General features: G+C 52.7%; 1 protein-coding gene and 1 pseudogene across 1 annotated transcript in view; one reads left to right on the top strand and one right to left on the bottom strand.

Annotated features, from left to right (window-relative positions):
- The first annotated feature begins 4,349 nt into the window (after positions 1–4,349).
- On the top strand, positions 4,350–4,568 carry LOC103600990 (annotated as a pseudogene).
- Positions 4,569–7,471: 2,903 nt separating this feature from the next.
- The window catches only part of TNS4 (tensin 4), an 18,930-nt gene continuing 5,943 nt past the window's right edge, over positions 7,472–20,458 (bottom strand). Inside the window, exons 2-12 of the mRNA XM_008585351.1 lie at positions 18,456–18,879; positions 16,642–17,066; positions 14,487–14,573; positions 14,040–14,165; positions 12,733–12,825; positions 12,543–12,620; positions 11,277–11,348; positions 10,158–10,326; positions 9,420–9,488; positions 9,140–9,166; positions 7,472–8,525 (exon numbers count right to left, since the gene is read on the bottom strand). Coding sequence (XP_008583573.1) covers positions 8,384–8,525; positions 9,140–9,166; positions 9,420–9,488; positions 10,158–10,326; positions 11,277–11,348; positions 12,543–12,620; positions 12,733–12,825; positions 14,040–14,165; positions 14,487–14,573; positions 16,642–17,066; positions 18,456–18,879 — 1,712 coding nt within the window. The 3' untranslated portion in view covers positions 7,472–8,383. The remainder of the gene's footprint in view (positions 8,526–9,139; positions 9,167–9,419; positions 9,489–10,157; positions 10,327–11,276; positions 11,349–12,542; positions 12,621–12,732; positions 12,826–14,039; positions 14,166–14,486; positions 14,574–16,641; positions 17,067–18,455; positions 18,880–20,458) is intronic.

A 20,458-nucleotide genomic window follows, 5' to 3' on the forward strand; every position in this document is an offset into this window, starting at 1 on the left:
AACCCTATCTCTAAGGCCTAGCATGGTGCCAGATGCACAGTAGGCCGTCAGCAGATATTGAATGATGAACTGAAGGTGCAGAAAGGGGCTTTCTGCCGTCCTCTTTCGTGCCTACGGCCGTAGATGCTTTCTTCCTGTGCTCTGTACCCTTGGCACCTAGAAGCCCTATTTCTCCATTTTCGGAGAGGGAATGTTTTCTTAGATTTGCCTTGGTTTGGGCCTCCTGTCCTCCAGCCTTGTTTTCTCTGGTTTCCCTCTTCCTGGATGCCTTTCCTCTCGGTCTGCTTCTCTGGGTCGTGCCAGTCATTTTTTCGTCTGTGTTTTATTTCCTCCTCCTTCTCTCTCTGTTTCTCTGCCTTTCCCTCTCTCTATCCCATTTGCCCACAGTAGCTGGTGGGTTTCCTGGGGTTCTCTGTTTTTCCCAAGAAGGCGTCTCTGGTCTTGTATGGGGCGTCTATGCAGGAGGCTTGTCCTGGCAGGGGTGGTTGCTGGCCCTGCAGGAGAAGATGAATTTGCTTGGAGCTTTTGGTTTTGATCCTTGGTCCTGATGGAAGATTCTGGGTGGGAGATTACTGAGGAGATGAGCCAGCTTCCAGGCAGAAAGAGAGAGGGGTGACTTTTTCAGTATCCTGAGCAGCCTGAGGCTAGGGACTGAGGTGGGGGAGGACCTAGCCCCTGACGGGAGAAGAGGGGTTTGGCAGAGACACCAGGAGGAGGGGCCGACAACCCTGTCCTGGCATGCGTGGAGGCAGGGGATTGGATTTGATGACCTCTGGCTCAGTGAGCTCCAAATGTCTGCTGTCACCTCCATCACCATTGTCAGCATCGCCACCATGGGTTTGGGTCTGGCTTGCCTGGGTCAAATCCCATTCTACCCTTATTATGGGTAGACCTTGGGGAATTTACCTAATCTTCTAATATACAGTTCTAAATCCATCAAATGAGGTTAAATAATGGTACTTATGTAGTGGTGATTGTCAAGATTAAGTGAGACAACATATGGCAAAGCTTCTAATGGATACTGCAGGCCACACATGTGCCAGGCACTGTTCTAGGTACTGGAGATCAGGGGCGTTCTACGTGCTGGAGCTTCTTCATGGAGCTGCCGTCCTGGTGGCACAGTGCTTGGTGTGTATTAAGCTCTACAGGAAAGAGCCACAAGAGTGGGATCCTTCTCATAAGGAACATTTGTACAGGGTTCCGTAGGCTACGAGGCGCATTCATGTCTGTTCTATTTTTTAGGCTTCTTACAGTCTTAATTTTGCGAGATGGGTATTACAATTGAGGATGCTGAGGTTCAATGCCCAGAGAAGTGATGTGCCCAAAACCATGCAGCTAGTCAGTGGCAGAGGGGACCTGCCACCCAGATCTGCCCAACCACCCGGGCTTCTAATTCTTGATGCAGAAGAGGGAAATGTGTGTTTGTGTAGGTGGGGGCGGGACGAATGAAGGATATGTTCCATTTCAGTGTTCATGGAGTGTCAACTCTCAACGCTCAGAGGAGGGAACATTGCTCCCTGGGGCACACACAGACCCCTCCCCCACCTCCTGCCCAGCCCTTGCCTGCTTAATTCCGCACTGTTCACAGGGGAGCGCAGCCCGTATTTGTTGAATGTGTAAATGAGCGAGTGGGTGTCATTCTCCTTCTCCTCCTCCCCCTCCTCGTTCTCTCTCTGGTTCTCTCCTCCTGGCTCATTTCCCTGCCTCCAAGGCCTGCTCCCAGCCAGGCCCTGCTTGCTCCCCTTGGCTGGATCCAGAGGGAGAGAGGTGAACACTGAGATGCCTTCCAGGAAACAGAGAGTTACACAACAAGCCCCTGGCTAGCTCCAAGAGCACAGAGTTGGGAAGAAGAGGGTCTAATTTCCTGGGCCTAAGGGCTCCAGCCTGCAGCACTGGGGGTGGTGGTGGTGGTGAGAACATGGCTGAGGCAGGGCCATGCATGGAGGGGTGCTATGGATTGAATCGTGTTCTCCCAAAATGCGCATGTTGAAGCCCTCACCCACAGTGTGACTATTTGGAAGTAGGGCTTTTTGGAAGTAATTAAGGTTAAATGAGGTCATAAGGGTGGGGTCCCAATCCAATAGGACTGATGACCTCGTAAGAAGAGGAAGAGAGAGATCTCTCTCTCTCCATGTACGCACACACAGAGGAAAGGCCACGTGAGCACACAGTGAGAAGGCAGCCGTCTGCAAGCCAGGAAGAGAGCCCTCACCAGAACCTGACCATGCAGACACCCTGATCTTGGACTTCCAGCCTCCAGAACTGTGAGAAAATAAATTTCTGTTGTTTAAGCCACCCAGTCTATGGTATTTTGTTATCGCACCCTGAGAAGACTGATAAATACAAGGGTGGAGGGGGGTCCCTGTCCTGCTCTTTCTCACATGGTCCTTCCAAGCTCAGAGAGAACAAAAGATGCAGACCCAGATCAAGCAGACACAGATCAAGATCCTGCCCCAGCCTGTCTTGGGGTGGGAGCGCATCTTCTTAGGTTTTTTTCTTTCTCCTGGTCTGAACTCCGTATTCTCACAGCTTCCTCATCCCAGTACCCTTCTCCCCAACCCAGGCCTCAGATCTGGTCTCCTACCCTGACAGCCATACTTCTAATGCACAAATCTGGTCAGTTACTTCTCAGATGAAAAGCCTCTGATGTCTCCCCATTACCTACAGGATGAAGTCCAAGCAGGTTGTTAGGTAAAATTGTGCATTGCACAACCTGTACAACTGTATACAGTGGTCCTGAGTACAACCTCATTCATTCATTCACCAAACATTTACTGCCTAGACATTCTCTGCTGGCACCCAAGGTGCTTGATGATCCTGCTCCTGACTCTTTCCTCTGCTTTATCTCTCACCTACTCCTTTGGGGACCATATACTTTACCCACACTGAACATGACACACCTTTTTTTTTTGTCTTTTTTCGTGTCCGGCAACGGATCGCAACCCTCAGTGCTGCTCCCGCACCTTGCTCAGCCAGTGAGTGGGAACCGGTCTGTATGTGGGATCCGAACCCTCGGCGGGAGCGCCGCCGTGCTCCCAAGCGGTGCACTGTAGCAGTGCGCCACCGGGCCGGCCCATGATACACCTTTTTATACCTGTGTGCTTCACACACAAATTTGTCTGTCTACTTGTCTGTAAATGCTGGGGCAATAGAGTGGGCATGGACTTGAAATCCTGTTACTCTGTCATTTACAGGGTAGATGAGTGTGTGCAAGTAATCCTGTGAGCCTCAGTTTCCTAATCTGTAAAATGATAAAATGAGATTAGATATATATAATGTGCCTCACGTTGCTCTTAACACATAGGAGTCCTCCCTCCCCAATAAAAGTTGGTTCCTCCTCCTCTTTGCATGCCAGACTCCTATTCATCCTTGAAGATCCAACTCGAATGTTATCTCCTTGGTAGCATTGCCCTCAATCTTCTAAGTGGGTAAGTTTATCTTTCCCATTTCTACACTTCCTGCCAGCCCTGCATGGCATTTACATACCTCTGTTATAACACTGTCCTATTTATCTGTTTTCCTGGTTCACACAAACAAAGCATGTGACCAGAAACATTTGTTGCATGAATCAAAGCAGCAGCCACTGGGTTAGAAGCCCTGAACTCCCAACCCCTGCCCTGGTCTCGGCCTTCAGGCTATTGGAGGGCAGAAGAGTTAAGGACCAGAGGCTGAAGATGAAATAGCAGAGGTGAGCAGCCTCGCCCCAAGAGGACATGCGTGTGGGGAGGTGGCGGGTCAGTTGGGGGAGTGGAGAGGTTGGTGGCTTTGCAGTCAGAGGGGTGGCAGTGTTTATGGAAGTGGGAATCTGAGTTTTGGGAAGTTCCTGGCAGTGCAGGGGACTGCCTTCCTCCCTCCTCATCAACTCCAGCAGCAGCCGGACTTTGCTGTGGGTCCAGCCACCTGGGACAAAGGGGCAAGGGAATTAAATTGGAAAAGAGCAAGAGGGAGGGAAGGTTTTTCTGTAAAGAGAGAGCATGGGCTTGGGTGGGTGGAGGAGACATGTTGAGGGGAAAGGGCAAGGAAGGAGAGGGAGGAAGTGGGAGAGGGAAAGTGAGGGAGGGTGAGAGGGTGGGGTAAGTGTGTTAGAGATGGAGAAAGGATGGGAGGCATGGAAAATCTGGGGAAGGGAGACACTGAGGCAGGGTGGAGGCCCCAAGGGCCACAAGGCCTGGAAGTTCCTGGAGAGAAAACTCCTGGGGTGGGGGAAGTCACTCCACAAAGATGCATGGATGTTGCTCCTTATTGCACAGCATGTCAGCATGTCTCACCTGCCTCTAATGACCTCAGGTGGTCCTGCCACAGCCTCTGTCACACTGTGCTCTGCAGTGACCACAGGAACCATAGGGAGGATGCCACCTGGAAGCTGGGAAATGGACACAGTGGCTTTTGAGGATGTGGCTGTCAACTTCACCAGCTATGCTGCATCATCCCCAGAAAAAACTCTAAGAGATGTCATGGGGGAAATCTTTACAAACTTGGCTTCTGTAGGAAAAAAATGGGAAGTCCAGAACTTTGAAGATCGGTACAAAAATCACAGCAGAAATCTAAGCAATCATATTGTAGACTGAGTTAGTGAACGTAGAGAAAGCCATCATTGTGGAGAAACCTTCATTCAGATACCAAATCTTAATCTGAACAAAAAAAGTACTCCTAGAGTTAAACCATGTGAATGTAGTTTGTGTGAAAAAGTCTGCATGCATCGTTCACCCTTTACTAGGCAACAGCCTGTCTCATGCTGGACCTAAAGCATATGAGAATCAGAAATATGGAGAAAAGCCATGTAAACATGAACAATGTAGGAAAGACTCCACTTACCTCCACTCCTATCAAATTCATGAAAGACCTCATACTGGAGAGAAATCTTATGATGTAAAAAATGTGGGAAAGCCTTCATTTCTCTCAGAAGTATCCAAAGGAGCCCCAATAACACACTGGGGATGGACTTTATAAATGCGAGGTATGTGGGAAAGTCTTTGGCTGCCCCACTTCATTTCAAAGCCACAAAAGGACTCACACTAGGGAAAAGCCCTGTGAAGGTAAGGAATGTGGGAAAGGCTTCAGTCAGTCCAGTTCCTTTTGAAAACATAATAGAACTCACACTGAAGAAAAACCCTCTGACTTAAAACAACGTGGTAAAGCTTTCACTTGTTCCAGTTCTTTTCAAAAGCATGAAAAAATACATACTGGATAAAAATGCTAAGTGTAAGGTTGTGGAAAAGCCTTCAGTTGACTTATAGACTGACAAAAACATGTATGAATGCACACTGGATTGAAACTTCATTCGTTTCCAAAATACGGGAAATTTAAAAATTTTAACAAATACTTTGAAAGTCATGTGAAAACTCACACTATGGTGCAATCCTATAAATCTGCAATATGAAATGCCTCATGACAATTAATTCATGCATGACGCTCTACAAAATTTACAACATGAAGGAAATGTAGCAAAAGTAATAAATATATTGTTTATTGGAGCATTATTTCTTCAAGTGTATCTATGGACTATTGATTTCTACTTCTTTTGCAAAGAAACATTGAGGTGAGACAGTTCTGTAAGTATTCTTTAAGCAATAGTACATGAGTTTAATAGCTAGTTTTATTTTTTTAATTTTTTATTTATTTTATTTTATTTTATTTTTTTGTCCTTTTTGAGACTGGTAGCACCGCGCTCAGCCAGTGAGCACACCGGCCATCCCTATATAGGATCCGAACCCACGGTGGGAGCGCTGCTGCGCTCCAGCGCTCCCAGCACCACACTCTCTCAAGTGCGCCACTGGCTCGGCCCGCTAGTTTTGTTTTTAGGTGAGTTAATAAACTTTTCTCTTTCCAATTAAAAAAAAAAAAAAAAAGAAAACCCCTGGGGTGTCCCTGTGTGGGTGTGAAGACCCCTCCCTTCCCTGCTCCTGGCTCAATGGCTGTCCTTCCTCCCCTCTGCCCTCCAGCCCTCTGGGCTGGCTTGCTGGGCTGGCTGCTCTGCCTGTCAGCAAAAGTCCAAGTCAAGTTCTCTGCTAAATCTTCCCGGAGGAAAGCTGAGCTATGGCAAACACAGCAGAGATGATCACATGCGTGGACTCTGTCTGCAGCTGGCCGAGGGGGTCTAGGGCTGGGGGCTGAGAGGAGCCCCAGTCTAGAACTGCAGTTGGGCATTGGGAAGGGAGGCAGGGTCTACCCCATAGTGGTTCAAGGCCATTGGGAAGGTCTTTTTATAGGCTCTCTGGGGCAGCCCCTGTCACTGGGTCACATAGCTCAGCCCAAACAGGAGGGGCTGTGCCATTCCTAAGGCTCTGTAGGAAAGCTGATACTCCTGCGGCCCCCTCCTGCACTGCTCGGTGAGACCTTCTTGTGGCATGCCGACCTTAGATCCCAAGCTGCAGCAGGGTCTGGAGCAGGTCTGGGGGGAAGGGAGGACTGCTCGCTAGCAGAAGCTTGGGTGGAACTCCCCAGGCCTGGAGAGGGATGAAGGAGCCATTGTCCAATTCCTTAGGACTGAGTTGGTGGCTCAGGGATCATCTGGGTGAACCTGCCAGCTCCTGGGAGACTCTGCCAGCTCCCCTTGAGCTGCTCATTTTCACCGGCCTCTCCTCACCCCTCAGGGAGCCTGAGTGAGAACTTGGGACCTGTCAGGGTGCTGCATGCACTCATCTTAGGCCCTGGGATACAAGGAAGACCCCAGTCCTTTTGTTTTCCTGGCAGAGTGGCAGGGAACGGGTCATGTGTTGGGCATGTGGGAGACATAGCTGTTTAAGTGGTGGTTTCTGAAGTGGAAGCCAATTGAGCCTATGCTGCTGTGGTCAGAGATGTGAGAGGGAGTGTGGCATACCTGGTTTTCTCTAAGACATGCCACTGCCTGACAAGTCAGTTCCCCTGCTCTGTACAGGTCTTCCTCTATGAGGGGATGACCCTAATGCTTCAGAACCAACTGTTGTGCAAAGACAGACACTTTATTTTTCATGATGGGTGTTGCACAGGCACCTGTGAGTATATGAGGGACTCTGTCAGCCCCTAGGCTGGGACGGGGCACAGTGACCTTGAGAGCCTTGTCTAACGTTCTGCAGACTGTGGGGGTGGGGCAGTGCCTGACCACAGGCTGGAGCTGGGTGGGCTGGTCTCAGCCTCTCCCACCAGCCCAGGGCTGCTCCAGTCGTTTGGTTTCCTGGGTTGAAATCATAGGCTGTCTGGCCCAACTGTGGCCAAAGATAATGATGCTCTGGCAGGGTTAGCTGCTGGGAGGGGGCAGAGTGGGCTTCTTCCTTGAGTCTCCTTCTTCCACCCGCATGGTGTGGTTTCCTTAGGAACCCAGGCCTGCTAGATGAACGATTCCAGCTTCTGGGGGTTGGGTGGGGGTGGAGGTGGGGCGGGAAGGACGCTGGACTCCTCCAGGCCCCTTGGGATGCTTCCTCTTGGCATTCTCGACTCTCTGCTGCCCCCATGTGGCTGTGAGGCCAGTTGGCAGCACACAGCTGTAGAGGGGTCTGTGTGTGCGCGCGTGCATGCGCGCACGTGTGTGGGGGCACAGAGACTGAGCAAGAGTGGAGCTGAGGGAGAAGCACAGAGAAATGGCCCTTATGTCTACTTTAGAGAACCAGGTCTCTCTGCTTCCATTCTCCAGGTGTGGCTTATACATGCAATGCTAAGGCAGCGGTGACACCAGCTGTGGGACACACTTGCTTACCAAGAATCTGAGAGAAAAGATGGGCTGATACTCATTTGCTGGGGGGTGGGGACTAGACACCAAGAATGTGAGAACAGCTGGGTCTTCTCTGACCACGGGGATACGTTCCCCGCTGCTAAGCTGCCCCAACAACCTCAGCCCTGTTGACCTGCAGAATCTTGGGCAGGTGGATCCAAAATGCCATCAGGAAAGTGGAGAAAGGGACAGATAGAGAGGGAAATAGAGTCTGTTCATCCCCCCTTTGTCCTCAATCCTGGCATTCTATCACCAACCTCAGGGCAAGAACCCTGTGGGTCCTGACCCCCGCGCCTGCTGTTTGCCATGAAAGAGGCTCAGGCTGCTGTGTTGGTAGCATCCAGGCTGATGGAGTCAGAGGGGCCACGGGGGTATTTTCATGCAGGGGTCCTCACATGTGAGTACGCTTCAGAATCACAGAGCATCTTCAAAATACCCACCAAAGTCTGAAAAGAACAGAACCTGTCTATGGTCTTCTTCTTACGGTTGAGGAAACTGAGTCCCAGGGGGATCTAGATGAAGGTTGTTGCTAAACTTCACAGCAGGTTCCAGAGTTTCAACTTGATCCTATTCTCCTCTAGTTCAATAGGTTGGTCTGTCAGCGTGGCCACAAGATCCTTGTTCAGGGGGTGGAGGTGGGCTCTTGGGCAAGCCCCTTGAGACATCTGGGAAGATGCACAGGCAGGTGCCCTCCTCCTATATCCTTTCTGCGTCCTGCAGCAGAGCAGTCACCAGGCTGATGACCTGAGAGGTTGGCTGGGCCGTGTCATACTCCGCAAAGAGGTGGCACACATTCTCTTGGGGCTCCGTCTGGCTCTTGGCCACAAACCCGAAGATCCTGGTGGGAAAGGGCAGTCTGAGTGAGAGGTGGGGCCAGGGGAGATTTCAGGCTGATGGGAGTGGGGTGGCAGGGGGGTGAGGCACTCAGTTTACTCCACCTTCTCTCTGTCCCTCCCCCGGCCAACTGGCTCCAGCATCTCATTATAATGGGGGCTCTCTGAAGGATGGAGGTGACTCTCTTGTGAGACTGGGATATCCCCAGTTCAAGCTCTGGGTTTCCTTCATCTTGAATGGGGGCTCCTTGAGGACAGGGCCTGTGTATTCCCGTTATCGCGGAAGCTCCCTGAGGGCTAGGATGTATCTGGACTCTCAGACTGGGGCGTCCCTATAGATTGAGGCTTCCTGAGGTTACGGCCTGTGCCTCTTACATAAGACTGCGGACTCTCAGGCTCAGTCTGCCCCATCAGACTGGAGGCTCTTTGATGGCAGGGACAAAGTCTCTCCTGTCAGACTGGGAGCTCCCTGAGGACCGGGGCCTGTGTCCCCATGTACACCATGGGCTCTGAAGGTCAGGATGGGGCCTCCCTGCCTCTTTAACTCCCTCCCCTGGTTGGGTCTGGGCCCCTGCCACAGGGACACCACTTAGGCGACTGAGCGGATGGAAGCCCTTACCGGGAGGGCTTGCAGTACTTCTGCCACCTGTGGGAAAAGAACACGGACAGAGTGAGTGACGAGGCTGTGCTCCATTCCACAGGACTCTGGCCAGTCAGCAGGGGAGAGTGGCTGGCAGTGTCCCCACCTGTGCTCTGCCCCACCCTCCTCTTGTCTGTCACTCTGACCCCTTGGGGATCACAGGCGCTCCCTGCAATCCCAGTCCCAGAGTCAGCAGGACACCTTGGTGGGCTGCTAGATCCTGGATGGGCTTCTTAGTTTGGTCCAGCCTTGAACTTACTTCCGTTGCTCAGGGTCCATGCCACAGAAGCGGAGGGTGATGAGGGGGTAATGGCGCCGGAAAAACACCCTGGGAGGAGGTGGGGAGAGAGGGGAAGCTGGTGAGAGCCACCCCAGCCCATGCCCTCCATCCATCATCTCCGGGTCCCCAAGCTCTGATTCCCTGTCCTCCTCCAGGAAGCCTCCGAGGCGGACCCCCTTACCACCGCGTGACCTGTCCCACTGTGGGGCCCTGAGCACCTGCCCATGTTTCTCTCCTCTCACCGAGTGCGTCTGCCTTGTGCTCTGCATGTGCTGGTTTCTACCGACCCCCTCGCCGTGCCACTTAACTTTTTAATAGGAATTACACCTTGGTCCTCTCTTGCTCCCCCCCACAAAGTGCCCTGCCCAGGATCAGAGCCCTGCTGGAGTGTGGATCCCTGAGCCTGGGGAAGGAGTGGCCTCATTCCACTCTGTTGCAGCGGTCAGCCGGAGTCTGGCCTAAGGAAGATTTTCCATCAGTGGGTGCAGACTTAATCAGCACCTAATGAATTCTAGTTAATTCTATCTCCCTCAGTCATGATGAAGGGGGACTTTAGCAGTAGTGAGGCCCAGGGAAGGCAGGGAACTTGCCTGGAGACACTCACTGGGTCCAGGACCCTGAACTCTGCCTTCATCACTGATCCAAGACTGTCTCAGCCACCCCCTCCAGCTCTGCTCCGCCTGGCTCCACAGCCCCAGGGCAAGGGAAGGCCCTTACTTCCTCTGGACGTCGGTCAGGGTGATGCCCTGCTCGGTGACTTTGAAGTGGACCATGGTGGGAGTGGGAAGGACATCCCTCTCGAAGGTGGTAGAGATGGCCTTCTGCACAGCCAGGGCTCCGGTCAGGGTCTCCACGCTCACAGAGCTCAGGTACAGGGCATGGCAGCCTGTGGGATGGAGACACCATGCTGGGGCCACAGCCAGGATCCACGTGATGGGCAGGGATCCCTGGGCCCAGGTCTTCCCTCTGCCCAGAGCGAGGGGAGTAGGGTGCCTTTCTTTTTCAGGAATCCCGTGAGGCTCCTCGTTGAGCCACAAAACAGGCTGGGAGTGCATAGGTGACTGCAATCTGAGGCCAACCCCAGAGGACTTTGGGATTTGTTCCTTTGCATTGCCCTGGCCCCTGGCCCTCCAAGGAGAGTAGGGAGAGAAGACAAGGCTGGGGAGGGGAGGGGTGTGCTCAGGGGCACAGAGGAGAAGCTGTCACTGAGATGTGCTGATCTGTGCCTGGCCCCTGGAAGTGGGGGGAGGGACCTTTCCTGTGTTGAAACCCCCCGGACTCAGACCTGATACCCCACAGAGGACTTCAGACCTCGAGACCCCCTCCAGGGCAGGTACCCAGACCCAGAGAGACTCTAGTATGTATGCATGTCCCCATGTGTGTGCAGGGTGGGGTGTAAGCCTTGCCAAGCCCCACCCCAAGCTCCACCTCCCTGCTGGCCCAGTGCCTGCAGCCTCTCATCCCCTTGTTGAGGGGACAGGGGGAGAGACGTGGCACCTTGTTATGGAGGCAGAAACAAAGCTGTGATGGGAAACATGTGTGGGCTTGTGTGTGTGTGCGCATATGTGCAGGGCTGGAAAGTGCCGCTGGGGCTACAGCCAACCGTGGCGCCTCCCCCCACACCACTCACCTGCCGATTTCTTCAGGCAGGAGGCTGGGCTGTCCGTAGAGGAGTCTGAGGCCCCGTCGGCACCTCCCAGTCCTGAGCCGAGGCAAAAGAACAGGCCCCCAAGGGGTGGAATGAACGGACCTCTCATAGGAACACGCATATGTGCAGGGCTGGAAAGTGCCGCTGGGGCTACAGCCAACCGTGGCGCCTCCCCCCAAACCACTCACCTGCCGATTTCTTCAGGCAGGAGGCTGGGCTGTCCGTAGAGGAGTCTGAGGCCCCGTTGGCACCTCCCAGTTCTGAGCCGAGGCAAAGGAACAGGCCCCAAGGGGTGGAATGAACGGACCTCTCATAGGAACAGCTCATTAATCCCTTTGAACATCTCCCACCTCCACCCCCACCTCCAGGAAGTGACTTGTCTGAGAAACCAGGTGTGATTACTGTAATTAAGCAAATGGAAGCCACTTTGGGCTCCCCAAATGCCCAACCTGCAAGTCTTTGATCCACACCCCCCAGCCCCCAGACTGTGGCCATGACTCTGTCCTCACAGGCCCATGACCTTCTCACTTCTTTGGGATCCCATCCCAAGCCCAGACCTTTCTTTGCAGAAAGTAGGGGGGCTCTTACCATCACCCTACCAGGCCCCCCCCAACTCCTCTCCCAGAGACACCCCTTCTGGACACTCCTGAGATGACCTACTCTGTCTGGGGTGCAGCTGGGCTGTACACCCTGGACAGGGCTTGCTGATCTGGGTTTGACGTCGGCCTCTGTGCACCTTTGGGTGAGTTCCTTAATGCTTAGAACTCTCATTTTCTCATCTGTGAAATGGGGATGATAACAGCAATATGTGCTTGACAAGGTTGTAGTGAGGCGTGAATGGGTGGGTGAGTGCTCAGTACGTGTCTGACCTGGAAAAAGAAACCTCTCTAAACTGATTCGTTTTATCCTCTTAAAGAAAGCTGCTATTTGTCAAACATCTATTCTGTGCCAATCATTGCACCTTGCTTGAGCTATCTACTTAATCTGCACACCAATCCTACATGTAGGTATGATGATGATTGCGCCCATTTTATAGATGAGAAAACTGAGGCTCAGAGAGGTCAACACTCTTGAATGCTCACAGCTAGGAGGTGGAGATGTTGGCTAACTCCAGAGCATGCACTTTTTTTTTTTTTTTAAATTTATTTTATTTATTTATTTTTTTTCTAAAAGATGACCGGTAAGGGGATCTTAACCCTTGGCTTGGTGTTGTCAGCACCACGCTCACCCAGTGAGCCAACCGGTCATCCCTATATGGGATCCGAACCCGTGGCCTTGGTGTTATCAGCACCGCACTCTCCCGAGTGAGCCACGGGCAGGCCCCCAGAGCATGCACTTTTAACCGTGACAATGAAATAATCCATAAACAAGGAAGAATTGACCACTGGGAGACTTTCTACTGAGAACAAAAAGGTCCGGCGCCCTGACATTGCCTCCTTGGGGCCCAAACCCACCTTTCTGCGGGATGGCGAGCTTGCAGGGCAGGGCCAGGGCCATGATGGAATGCTGGCACACGAAGGCAGAGAGACTCCCTGGAGGCAGACAGGCCATCCTGCATTAGCAGGGCTCCCGCAGCCCACCCTCACAGCTCAGAAGGGTGGAGCCCCTTCCCCACCCGGGGCCCTGGAGGCTGGGGAGGCTCACCAAAGTAGGGCTCCTCGTCTGCTCCTTTGAGATGCACGCCTTTGGCGGAAGACTCGATGAGGAAGTGTCGGATTAGGTCACTGCTGTCCTCGCCTGGACAGAGCAAGGAGAGAGAGTACATGCGGTTGGGAGTTCCAGAGCCCAGAGTCAGCCAAACGCTGACCAGTGCACTCCCTGACCCACCTCCTCTGCTCCATCCAAAGGTTATCTTGTCCATCCCCCTGCCTTTGCAGGTACGGGTGCTGTTTCCAAGGCCTCCCACAAAGGAGGTGCCAGCACATTTGCTCAAAGGCTTCTGTGTCCAGTAATTCCCCCTTTAGAAAACCTTTCTCTTGGTCAAGAGTTATCAGGGGTGTTTCTTAATTACTGTTTAGATCAAATATCAGCTCTTCAGTCTGGTTTCTCTCTCCCTCTGCCCACCCATCCCAGGTGCTGTTATTTGCCAGATCATCCCTGCTTCTGCCAGGATGGCCCGGGGGGGTGAACAATGCCCTTCTGATTCTCCCCCCATGCCCATAGCCTCCTTCCTCATTTGGGCTCATTGCCTCTCCCAAGGCTTTCTGATAACCAGCACCCACCCCAGAGGTCACTTTCTTATTTTGACAGTGAGGCGTAGTGTAAAGCACACAAGGTTGGGTTTTCATCCTTGCTCTATCACTTAATTGTCCTGAGGTCATTAACTCTGAGAGTCTCATCTGTTAAGTGAGAGGTACAATTCTGGGGTGTAAGTGAGGGACTGTTACCCAGGCACCCCCTGCTGGGATGATCTGTTTTCATCTCTCTCCCCAGTGAGGTGGTGACTGTGTCTGACTCCTTTGTATCCCTGGTGCCTAATATGGTGCTGGGTGCCTGGTGGATGCCCCAGAAGTGTATGTCAGGTTACCAAATGAGCATGTGAGATCATGGGAAAGCACGTGCTGAGCTACCTCACACATGCGTGATGAGCTATTACACATGTGATAAGCCATCACACTGGAGATGAATTGGTCTGGACAGAGGTGGGTACCCAGATGAGAGCAGCCTGGGGAGGGGCTGGGACCTTCCTCCTTCTCTTCTCATCACGAGGGTAGAGCAGGGAATGTGGGTACCTGGGAAGGCAGAGGCAACTCAGGAGTACTGTGAAAGGAGCTTTCCCTGGTGTCTTGGTGCTGGAGGGCTCTGGGAGAGTGCTGAAGTGGACCCTCCTCCCAAGAGTTGTTACCGTTAAGGGGGTGGCCCAAAGTCACCCTGAAAACTATCATCACAGCCAGGACTAGAACGCCCCATTGTCTCAGAGAGGCACCTAGAGAGCAGAGACAGGTGCATACCTGCTTGGTTCTGGGCAGATGCGGGGGCCTCCTGCACCTTCAAGGCAAGGCCGAAGGAGCCTCGGTACGAAGAACTGTCCCTTATGATGAAAGCTCCTGGCTCCTCCTTCCTCAGCAGCTCGATTGCTGAAACAATCCTCGGGTCAGAGACAGATAGCACCCAAACTGGACACCCTCTGTCCCTAGCCCCAGAGGGTCTTCATAGAGCAGGTGTTACCGAATCACCTCTTTTTCCTAGGAAGTCCTTTCTATTGTCTAATCTCTACCATTCTTGCTGTAGTTCCTATTTCTGCATGAGGTCACGAGGTCAGCATGACACCCCCCTTCCCTGGGCCTGCTATTTGCCATTCCCTTCTTTACCAGGGTCTCATCTGTCTGATGCAGAGTGCAGGACCCAGACCTGATTCCTGGGCCACTTGTCCCCTGAAACTCAGTGCTTCCTTTTACCTTGCTCTCGGGTGATGCTCGGCTTAAACCAATGTTTAGATGTATCCATCACAAACTTCATGGTGGGCTGCATGTCCTTGGTGGGACCTGGAGGCAACAGAGAAGGGGGACCCTGTAGGCTGGACAGAGGGGAGCTGAGAGACGACTACCAGGAAAAGCTGGGGACCCTCCCCGCTCCTCTGCCCAGAGGTCTCATTCGACTCACCGTGGGACCTGGAGGCAACAGAGAAGGGGGACCCTGTAGGCTGGACAGAGGGGAGCTGAGAGATGACTACCAGGAAAAGCTGGGGACCCTCCCCGCTCCTCTGCCCAGAGGTCTCATTCGACTCACCACCCCAGACCCAACCCCACTGTATCTCCAAACTGCCTACAAGAGGCAAAATCAAACAGAAGAATCCCAGCGCTTGGTGCATCTAGGACTTAGAAGTCCCCTTGTATCCTTGGTAATGAGCCAAAAACAAATAGATAAAACCTCAGTTTAACGAGAAACGGTTTCTCAAATCTAATTTAGAGAAACCGTTTCTCTAAATTTCGGTGGGAACCAAAATAAGAGATAAATTAAGGGATTTTCAGATGCATCATGTTTGATTTCACACTCTCCTTCCCCTTAATAATCCTAGGAGTTCCTTAGGGGTATATTCGGCTTGGAAAAGAAAATGAAAGAAAAGGTGAAGGAGAGGAAAATAGCAGGTCTGGACAGAAGTGCCTGCACCTGGAAGTCAGGAGCTTTGATTCTTGACTCTGATTTGGAACAACTGTTTCAGTTCCTGAAGCCCAGAGGGTACTGAGTGAACTAAACAACCTCTGAGGGTCTTTTACTCTCCATTAGCCTATGAAATTCAAAAGAATTTCATTTTGATTACATTTTGCAGAATTTGATAAGATCCAGGGGTATAATTAGAGATATCCTGGGGCATTGACAAAGCGGGATGGAATAGCACCAGTCTGAGTAAACGTGCTCTTTGAGATCCAAACTGCCCATTTTCCTGGGTCCCTAAGGCCGAGAACAGTGGGTCTCAATTTGAAGAGGTGTGTTTTGACCCATTGAGAGTAACTCATTATAAAAAAGTTATTAAAATCTGCAAATGATTTGTGCTAGGAAGGTGATCAGAGCAGATTCAAAGCCACACCTGAGGTGTCATTTTCTTCTGCTTGCATTGACATGCATGTGGGAGTGAGCTGCGGGCTAGGGTGAACATCTTACACCCCTTGGGAGTCACCCTGATGCCTGCGAGAAGCCCGGGGATGGAGAGAGGGGCCAGTGCCCATGGCGCTCTGTTCATGGGAGATGTGCACCCAGGGGGTACTAAGGCCTAGCCTCTGTGTCTACTGCTGTGGGTTCTGATTGCTTTTGTTTCTGGATGCCTGTAGCCACAGACTACGAAAGGAGGGTGTTAGCTGTTTTGTGGTTTTCAGCTGTCTGAATCCGAGTGCATTGTCTCCATTGCCCCGTCTGCCCCCTCTGTGTTCTCATCATCCATGCACGTCAGAATTGGGACTGACGCTCTCCCTCGCTCTCCTCGGGTTAGTCATCAAGCCTGCTGCTGAAATGTCCTAAGCACTGCCTGGCTCGGTCCTCTCTCCTCCACCCCCACTGCCCAGCCCTGGCTCAGGCCCCTGCAACCCGTCTGCACGCAGCTGCCAGAGCGATCCATTTAGCGTTACCCTGTTTAAGACTCTCTGAAAGGTTCAAGGCCTTTCCCAATCTGACTCCAAATTACTCTCAATGACCTCACCCTGCACCCAAACTGTCCTAAACACGCCCTGTGCTTCCACACCTTTGTGACTGTGGACTCCCTGTTCTCTCTGCTAGAAATGCCCTCTCCTCCTTCTCTGGCCTCTTCTTATCTACGTTCCAGATCCAGCTCAATGTCACTTGCTCTGTTCTATAGACTGAAAGACTCGCTCCTTCTTCTGTGGCACTATAAGACTTAGAACATCTCTTTACCTCTGTGTTTACCCTACTCTCTAGTGCTTCTTGGTTTTTGTCTCTCTAGACTGTGTCCATTGGTGTGTCCTCACTACCTGGCACAGTGCTAGGCACACACTAGGTACTGAATAAATGTGTTGACTGGCTGCTGCAGAAACCTACTGGGGCTTTGTCCATCCCCCCAGGGAAACCTTACAAAGCTTGAGATATCGGTTTACGACGTACCCTCCGGGTATGTGGTGCAGGGAGCGTCTGGCAGGGTCTGGCTGTGGCTCCTGGTGGCCGGGCAGAGGTTGCTGGGAGGAGCAGCTCCAGGTTGGACAAAGCCCTGATGTCCTGGGGTCTGCTGGGCTGGAGGGGACCCTGGGTCTGGGTGGCCATTGATCAGCACGATAGGGATGTCCACCATGGAGTTGGTGATGGATGGGGGGCAGCTGCTAGCATGCTCTTTGGCCAGTGGTGGGGAGTGGAGTGCTCTGGGCCGGCCTGTGCTCAAGGTCGGGTTGCTGGGAGCCTGGAAGTCACTGGGTCTCGTACCCAGGGACATTGAAGCAAGGCTGTGGAGGCTGGAGGAAGAGCTGGCTGGGCTTTCCAAGGACCTAGAAGATGACTGATGGCTGGAGATGCTGGAGTGGAGCAGGGACTGGCTGCTGTGGGGAGAGAGATCACAGACAGAGTGTTAGGGTATAAGGTGGACACTCAGGGGCCAGTGCCAGGTTCTAGAATCTACTGATCTTTGCGCCTGTGGCTTTGGCCAAATAGAGCACTGCATACCCCATTCCCCACTCCCCTGAGCAAAGGGCATGGCCATGATCCCCAAAGGAATGCTGAAGGATACAGAAATGTCCCCAGACTGTAGGGTCTTTGGTCATCTAAAGTAGCCAATGGCTGACCTCCTATAGGCCATGTGGGCTTAGGCTGGTTGGGATTCCCTCTGCCTCTTTGGCCAGACAGGTGTGACTGAGCTGTCACCCCAGGCTCCCCTTACCCCACCACTCCCAAGAGCCCTGCAACGGGCTGAACTTGGGATGTGCCATGTCCACAGCGGATGCAGAAGGAATTCCGCAGCTGGACAGGGAGGAAGAGGAGGAGGCCAGCTCTGCATCTAGCCAGACTTCCCTGGGCTCGGAGGCCCATGCCAGCAGGCATGGCTGTGGAATTCCCAGTCTTTCTGCCATGGACTGCCATGGCCAGAGACTCTGGAGTTGGTGTGGAATACAGAGGTCCTGTGATTGGGTCTTCCTGGTAGATGGAATGTGTGTGTGTGTGTGTTCTTCTGTGAGGCCTGTAGAGAAGGCCTGAGACTTCACCCTGAGCTGGGATGCTGGTAGATAACGCCTCCCTCCTTTGCTAGGTTTTGCCATCAACAAAGAGGAAGGAGGTTTTCCATTCTTAAATGGTTCATCTCAGGCCTCCAAGTTCTATTGACATCCCTGTGTTTTGGGTTTTTAAAAAAAATCCATTCTTGAGATGGGTTGTACCAGGGCTGAAAAGGATATAGGTGAGCCTCATTAATACCAAGGCTCTTTTTTTCTCAAGAGGTAGATATGAATCGAGATTTTTGTATATTGAATTATATTCTAAATGCTTAAGGACTGCTTGAGATCCAAACAGCTGTGATGGCATAAAAAAGAGCATCCTAGGGCCGGCCCAGAATCGAGATTTTTGTATATTGAATTATATTCTAAATGCTTAAGGACTGCTTGAGATCCAAATAGCTGTGATGGCATAAAAAAGAGCATCCTAGGGCCGGCCCGTGGCTCACTCGGGAGAGTACGGTGCTGATAACATCAAGGCCACGGGTTCGGATCCCATATAGGGATGGCCGGTTTGCTCACTGGCTGAGCGTGGTGCTGACAACATTAAAAAAAAAAAAAAAAAAAAAAAAAAAAAGAACATCCACTCCTTTGGTTTTGGTGTGTGCTCAGATTTTGCTCAGACAGAGCAGGGTGTCCCTTTATGATTTTAGGATCTCTGTGTGTGTGCGCTTATGTGTGTGTGTGTGCTGTGGTGGCAATGTCAGAAGCTATAGAACTTACCTTCCGAACACGTAGCTGACATCAGATGCTGGGCTGGCTGACAGCACAGAGACCCGGCTGCCCTGGTGTGGGGCCAGGCCCCCCAGCCCCTTCTCCAAGCCTGGAGAAGCCACCAGCAGGGAGCCCAAGCCATGAGGGCCCAAGGCCTTGCTTCCCACGCAAGGGATGGAGATGCTGGGGGAGGATGGAGGGTGAGGGGAAGGACCCCCAGAGTGGGGAGAGGGGCGCTGGTGCCCTCTGCCCTGGCTCCCAGAGAAGATGAGGCTCTCACTGCTGCTTCGAGTCTCTCGGGGGACATCTCTGGAAAGGAGGAGGCCGCCACTGCGCGGGGAGCCGAAGGGCGGGGTGACAGATGGGCTGGAGCAGCGCTGGGAGACATCGTGGCACCGTGATCTGGTGGAGGTTACCTCGATGTACTTTATATCTTTGGGGAGAGAAGCGGAGCATTGGTGAAACCTGGGAGGCTGGACTCACAGAACAGAACACTGGAAGGGTCTTCAAGACCATCTGGTCTCCCCTCTTATATACAGATGAGGAAACTAAGGCCTGGAAAGGAGAAGCTCGTTGGAATCAGGATTAGCCCCCAACTCCCCCTTCAGGGCCCAGTTCCAAAGTCACCCTCCCTGTGAGGCCTTCCCCTGGTGGGGAGACGCAGTGGAGTAAACAGGGCCTTGGAGTCAGACAGGCCTGGGTTGGAGACCTGGCTCTGCCACTTACTGTCTGAGAGAGCTTGGCCAAAGGACTTCACTACTCAGAGCCTCATTTTCCACACCTGTAGGATGGGGCGACTGTACCCAGCCTCTTGATGTTACAGTCAGGATGAAATGAGTAGGTGGCACAGCACTGTGCCCGGCACATCGTAGGTGCTTAAACACTGGGAGGGCCTCTCCTTTGTCTTTGCCCCCTCCCCAGGTTGAAATGACCACTCAAGGGAGTGACACCTCCTGCTGCCCCCATTACTCAGGGCGTGTGGAAGCGGCTTCTGTCAGTACCCACAATGAGGCAGGGCTTCTCAAGCTAGGTTATACACTAGAACCACCCAATGAGATTTTAAAAGTCCAGGTGCCCAGGCTGCACCTATGCCAATGATATGCAGAAGGTCTGGGGATGCACCAGGCCTCAGCTGGGTTCTAGTTCCCCAGGTGATTCTGACGTGCATCGGGCCTTACCACCGTGATCCATCGCCCAGCAGCTCCACACCTGGGAGCTGGTCAGATGGGCAGAATCTCAGGCCCCACCCAGACCTACCGAATCAGAACCCGCATTTTAGCGAGCCCCCCAGGGGATCTGGGTGTACAGTAGAGTTTGAGGACTCTGCACCTTATGCTCATGGCTGGTGCACTGGGCTGCTGGCTCATGCCAACGCTCGTTCCATTCTCCACTGGGGGTGCCTAGGACTCTTGGGTTTCCGAGAACTTGATCTTCTCCAGGGGTTATCCCTGGAGAGGTGTGCCCTGGGGTTCTCTCATTGGTGAGGATGGACACCTCTTCTCCCAACCTGGGGGAGGGAAATTGTCCCTGGTGCTTTTCCAGCAAAGGTGGAGAAAGGTGGGGGTTAATGAGCTGCTCTCTTCAGGAGGACATGAATCCTGCCTCTGGATTCCCAGGATGGAAGCTGGAGCAGGGTTGGAGAAAACCTGCACCCTCAGCTCCATCTGTGGGCCTCCCACTGCCCTGGGCTCCGACTCATGTAGCACCCTCCCCCACCATGACCAGGGAGACCCAGGCTGCCCCAGCCTGCTCCTGGGTAGGGCCTCTGGCCCTGCTCATGGTTATTGCCTCTGCCTGAGCCTGCTTGGGCTTGGGTGGGGGTGGCAGGTTACAGCAGATGAGTGGAGGCTGGCAGGCTGACCTAGGCTTGCTGCTCAGTGGGTGGAGAACAGCCTGGCTTTGTAGCCAGGCAAACCTGGGTGTGAGTCCTGGCTTTGCCACTTTCCAGCCAAGAGGCATCGGGTAGCTTTACTAACTGCTTTTAGCCTCAGTTTCCTGATCTGCAAAGTGGG

This window comes from Galeopterus variegatus, unplaced genomic scaffold, assembly GCF_000696425.1.
Source record: "Galeopterus variegatus unplaced genomic scaffold, G_variegatus-3.0.2 Scaffold3536, whole genome shotgun sequence".
NCBI classification, from domain to species: domain Eukaryota; kingdom Metazoa; phylum Chordata; class Mammalia; order Dermoptera; family Cynocephalidae; genus Galeopterus; species Galeopterus variegatus.